We start from the raw sequence: 5,958 nt of genomic DNA, 5'->3' as shown, positions 1-5,958 counted from the left end.
AAATTATATTATATTAAAAAATATTTGTTTTATTTTTACAGGGATATAAAGTGGCTTATGTGGTGTTTAAGAAACCCTCAGGACTTAGTGAGTTTAATTCCCTTACATTCTCCACCCCGTTGGTTTTATCTGGAGAGGATCATTTTTTAAAAACTGGAATCCAAGGTGTGTATAAATAGTTATTTGCATTAAAAGGTGAATTCTGATGTCTTAACACTTGTTAAACTATACAGTGCATAGGACGTGAGGACACAGAGGGACATTCCATCGCTGGAGCGGATGGGAGAGAGGCTGAAGGGACCGGTCTAGCAGCCAGCTGGGATTGTCGATCCAGTGGGTATAACTCTCCCTAGATAAAATGAGCACTTGAACCTTGAAATTTGGGGGGTAGCCCCACGCTGCAAGGGTTAGGTGCTCATTTTGCCTAGGGCGCTTAAATAACAGCGTTATACTCACACGGTCCTGGGTGGCTCCTAGACCGGTCCCGTCAGCCTCGCTCCCCCTCCACTCCGGTGGTCTAAAGTCCTGTGTGTCATCATGTACTATACAGCGTGTAGGATGTGAGGACGCAGAGGGATATTCCATCGCTGGAGCGGAGAGAGGCTTCGGAGACCGGTCTAGGAGTCAGAGGGGATTTTGGTACGGATGAGTATATCCAGCAGTTTAGAGTTTTAACCATGGCAATAATCTTCATATAAAGATGCTGCTTGCAATAGGACTTTTTTGTTTTTCCTCCAGAATGGATAGAAAGTTATGAGATGTCCCTCATCAATGTTGCTGAACTCCAGGCTGAAGTCGAACAGTACATGCAGGAATATGATAAGAAAGTTGAAGAGGTAGGACTTTCCAAGCCGGCCTTTGTTTTTTTTAATATATAATTTAAAGTGCTTAGATATTGTTACCAAACAGTAAAGAGCTTTAAAGGGTAATGTGAGAAACTGATATTACCCCCACAGATCTGTGCCCTCTCCCCTTCCCTGCTGGTCTGAAGTGCCAACCCAACCAACCAACCGTCCCCTCCGCCCCGCCGCAACTAGTGTACCGCCTGTACACCATATACAAAACTTGAGCATTTTGAATTACATTCACAAATGAAGAGCACTCATTGGTCAGCACAGTCACCCAACCAAAGAGAAGCGCTTCTAGCTAAGAACAACTCGACCAATGAGAAGCGGTTCTTGCCAAGGAACGCTTTTCATTGGTCAGCATGGTCCAGTTACTGTGCTGACCAATGAGAGTGTCATGGTCACTGTGTCACCTAGATAGGGAACCTTGTATGGCCCAGAAACGGCAGTTTTGACCTTTTTGTGACGTTATTTGCAACAAACAATATTTTCTTTGCATTTTGAAGTGCTGGTGACCTATCGTCACATCTCCTACCTATAGTGAAAACTGCGGAAGAACAATGACAAACGTTCACGCATGTATGCAGGATGCTGCAGTACAATTGATTTTCTACTGCCTTTAGCTGTGTCATGGATCACATAAAGAAACGACAGACAAAAAACATTTGTTTTCCTTTTTCCCTCCTGCACAGAAAGAAGAAAAAGAAAAGGAAGAAGGGGAGCCGGACGAGGAAGGCTGGGTGACGGTTACAAGGAAAGGGCGGCGTCCAGGTGTAGCGAGGACCGAAACGGTCACTATTAATGTGACGGAAAAGGAAAAGAAGAAGAGAGCTCAGAAGGAACTGTTGAATTTCTATGCCTGGCAGAATCGTAACAGCAAAAAAGAATGTAGGTTGTTCTACGACAGCAGAAATGTGCACACAGGGGAAGTATGTGCTTGTTTGGTAATAGGAAAGATACTGCTCAGCCACAAAGTGAGATAAACATATGTACAGATATTACGAGAAAACTAATAACAGGATTTAGCCAACACAGAAACCCAGATCGCTGTAGAGGTCAGTTATACCATGACAAGCAGATGAGAGAGCATGGAGCCGACTTCCCAGCCTATCAGGAAGCCGGGCAGCGCGTCATTACACGTCCTGATACAGAAAGTATCGGGCTAGGCATTGGAGCATTTGTAATGACGCAAATAAAACAATAAGTGATCAGCGCCAGTAAATAAATACAAATAAGAGCTACTAGGAACTCAAGATAAATACAAATATCTAAAAGGATGTAAGACAATCATGTGCCTAGCTCGACACATGATTGTCTTACATTTGTAATGACTCGCTGCCCGGCTTCCTGATTGGTCGGGAAGCTGGCCAATCAGGAAGCCCGGCGCCGTGTAATGACGCAACGACCTGCTTTCTGATTCCTGAGATGACGAGGGAGCATGAAGCCATTACACGGCGCCCGGCTTCCTGATTGGCCGGCCAGACGGCTCCGGCTGGTTACCGGAGGAAGGCCACGTTCTGGGGCTGGAGAGGCCCCGGGAGTGACAGGCTGGACATACCAAGGTAAGAGGGGACTTTCTTGTTAATCGGGAAGCCGAGTGGCGAGTCATTACACGCCACCTGGCTTCCTGAATAGGACTTCCATTACTCTGTAATTGGTATCGGCGAGTACCAAAAAAAATTATCGGTACTCGGTACCAAAATACTGGTATCGGTGCATCCCTATTTAATATGTTAAATTGTCTTTTCAGAACCCTCATGCATGTAGCAGAAGTAACTGAATGGGTTCCAATGTCTTTAAAATAACCTGAAAAATTGATAAGTAGTGCAAAAAAAAAAAAGGATAACATTGAAAACAAATCATGGTCACATCACATAAAAACACACGAGAGCTTTAAGGCCTCATTCACACGGGTAACAGCCGGGCCGTACAGATGCATGCTGCGTGCTCGGCCGTATCGGGAAGGACAGGCGCTGCGTGTGATTTATACGCAGCAGCCAGTCCTTCTCTATGGGAGTACGCAGCCGTACACTCTGACCTGCACGTCCATACGGGTGCGGGTGTCAGTACTCGTACGCTGACTGGATGGATCTCACTCTTGCCAGAAGTTAATACAATACACGACACCTTATTGTGTGGAATCAAAATACAATATACGCCTCACATACAATTAAGCCGTGCGCATGACAAATTGAGCTTTGTGTCTGAGATTGGTGTGAAGAATGTTGCCTGCCTCTATTCTCCTTCCTCCCCTAGCTACATGCAGTTTTCTATTACAGTGCTATCTGCATGCTGCTAGGAGACGAATGAGAACAAAAGTGGGTGCGAATAGGAATGCTGCTGCTCAGATAAGCAACTTGCTCTGCCCTGAGGAAAACAGCCCTGGCATGATGAGATCACCCCTACAGTGCTGTGAACTACAAGGGGGAGATTTGACAGTGAGGCAGCTGAGGAAAAGGATTGATCATACTGAGTGTCATGCAGCAGGAATAGCATGGCGTCCTTTTTAGGCTATGGACCAGTTTTGGGAAAATAATCATTTGTACAAGCCATGATCAGGAAGTGGGTTGGGTCAGCAACAGGTAGACCAGAACGAGATGTGCTCAGGAGACAAGCCGGGTCAGCACCAGGTTAGAAAGATCAAGCAGAGTCAGAAACGGGTAGACAGGAACGAGATGTGGCCAGGAGACAAAACAGGGCAACAGGAACAAGCCGTGGTCAAGATATGAGGGGGGGTTAGCAACAGGGAAACAAGAGCAAGCCACGTTCAAGATACTAGCTGGGTCAGCAGCAGAAAACAAGATCAGATGCATCGGCTGCAGGGTAAGTAGCTGAGGACCATCCAGCAATCCACGGTCACAGCTTTGATCCCTCAATAGGCCTTTTTGTATGGACCCAGCAGAAAATGATCCTAGGCCTATAGTTTTGTGCAGGATTATGCACGTGTCTACAACATTGTACCGAGACAAGCAAAGTCACTGGGACAAATGAATAATACAAATGGCACCTGGGACCTCAAGTAGTCAAGGACATTTTATAAAAGGGGGCTTTTTTGGGAATCCAAGACGTCATCTTTATTATACAGTGCAACACATAATTAAAAACGCATGTAGAAACCCTCGTGCTCGGGCCCTGTGGGGAAACCCTCGTGCTCGGGCCCTGTGGGGAAACGCTCTTGCCCTTTGGGGAAACGCTCTTGCCCTTTGGGGAAACGCTCGGGCCCTTTGGGGAAACGCTCGGGGCCTGTGGGGAAACCCTCGCGCTCGGGCCCTGTGGGGAAACGCTCGGGCCCTGTGGGGAAACCCTCCTGCTCGGGCCCTATTAGAATTCTTGTGTGGTTTTTTTCATGCCTTGTGCTTTATTTATTATTAATATGATGATTTATTATTTTTATTTTTTTAGCCTTGTCTGAGCTACGTAGAAAGTTTGAGGAAGACAAGCAGAAGATTGCAATTATGCGCGCACAGAGGAAATTCCGCCCTTACTGAAGGACTTGGCAGATGATGGAGCACAAAGCGCTATTTCCGAGGTTGAAAGCAAGATTGGACTTTTAAATATTAGCAGATTTTTGAAGGGTCAATAAAAATATCCGATTTCTGACCAAGCAGGATTTACATGACATAAATATACATTTTTTTCTTTCCTAATATTTCCAATGTGGCCGGGTATTATGTCATTTCAAACTCCACGCGGTTGCAATAAAGAACCTAAAACATCTTGGTGTGTATTTCTTTGTTTTCAGGCGAGATTCGCCCATTTTTATGGCTAAGATTCAGTTTTTCACTTTTTTTTTTTTTTGCCCATTTTCAAATGTGATTCCCCGTCTATAAAAAGATTAACCCCCTGAGAAAATTTCAGCAAACCAGATTCTCCCAACATCTGTTCTTCAATGGGACTGTGCTTTACTATTCACCCTGTTTATTACTTGGTGAATGTAGATTCATTCTGATATCCACCCAGTTTTCACTTTGCATAATACCCAAAGTATTCCGTGGTTGGAAGTGGGTGAATGTGTATTTTAAAATGCTTCTTGCATTGGAGCTGTGGATTTTTTTTTTTTCTGTCCATAAGAATGCTGAACCTGTGGTTTTTTTATTAACCCCTTCATAACTGAGTCCCGATGCTGGCGACGTACACTGTACGTCGTCAGTCACGAAGGGGTTAAAAGAACTGCAGAAAATATTATTAACCCTTGCAGTGTGAGGGTCCACTTTTGGGAGCGATTCGTGCCTTTGCCTGGGAATGTGCACATGCTTCCTCTGTTGTTTGAAGGAAAGCTGTCCAGCCAGGGGCGTAACTAGAAATCATAGGGCCCCATAGCAAACTTTTTTATGGGGCCCCAAGATTTCTAGTTATACCCCTTGCAGAGCCCGCTCGAGATCCCACCTGAGGGTGAACCTGCAGAGCCCACCATAGACTCTCTCTATGGTGGGCTCTGCAGGGTCACCCTCAGGTGTGCAGGCCGCACTCCTTACCTGTCTGCCTCCTCTTCGTCCATGGTGGCTGATGGGCCCCGTCACCGGGCCCCGCATCCTCCCCTGCTGCCGACCATGGGCTCCACCGCCGCTGCTGGCTCTCATTGACTCTGGAGAGGAATGCGCCACTGCACAGATTACCGTCAGTGATCTGAACAGCGACGTGTTCGTCTTCAGCCGCCAGTGAAAGCCAGCAGCAGAGGATCCCAGGCGGCCCGCACGGCATCTGGCCGGGCCCCATAGCGGCCACCTGGGTCGCTATGGTGATTGTTACGCCACTGTGTCCAGCTTCTTTTTATTCATACTGCAGCACTGCGGGTCCCTGGTTCAAGTCCCGGCCAGGTCACTATCTGCAAGGAGTTTGCATGTTCTCCCTGTGGTGGGTTTCCTCTGGTTACTCCGGTTTCCTGCCACACTACAAAACCATGCTGGTAGGTTAATTGTCTCCTCTCTAAGTTGGCCCTCTATGTGTGCATGTGAGATAGGGACCTTAGATTGTAAGCTCCTTGAGGGTAGGGACTAATGTGAATGTGCAACTATGTAAAGTGCTGCGTAAATTGTCGATGCTAAATAAATACCTGTAATAATAAATACTGTGTGTATGTATTTGTGTTTATATATATATATATATATATATA

The 5,958-nt window shown here is 46.2% G+C and overlaps 1 protein-coding gene across 1 annotated transcript in view; it reads left to right on the top strand.

The window, feature by feature from the left end:
* RRP7A (ribosomal RNA processing 7 homolog A) overlaps positions 1 to 4,346 on the top strand; it is an 8,601-nt gene extending 4,255 nt beyond the window's left edge. Inside the window, exons 4-7 of the mRNA XM_018567301.1 lie at positions 42 to 165; positions 739 to 836; positions 1,538 to 1,733; positions 4,248 to 4,346. Coding sequence (XP_018422803.1) covers positions 42 to 165; positions 739 to 836; positions 1,538 to 1,733; positions 4,248 to 4,333 — 504 coding nt within the window. The 3' untranslated portion in view covers positions 4,334 to 4,346. The remainder of the gene's footprint in view (positions 1 to 41; positions 166 to 738; positions 837 to 1,537; positions 1,734 to 4,247) is intronic.
* Positions 4,347 to 5,958: the final 1,612 nt, after the last annotated feature.

The sequence above is a fragment of the Nanorana parkeri genome, unplaced genomic scaffold (assembly GCF_000935625.1).
Source record: "Nanorana parkeri isolate BGI_ZX_2015 unplaced genomic scaffold, ASM93562v1 scaffold1028, whole genome shotgun sequence".
In the NCBI taxonomy this organism is placed as follows: domain Eukaryota; kingdom Metazoa; phylum Chordata; class Amphibia; order Anura; family Dicroglossidae; genus Nanorana; species Nanorana parkeri.
This window is presented reverse-complemented; position numbering and strand designations above follow the sequence as displayed.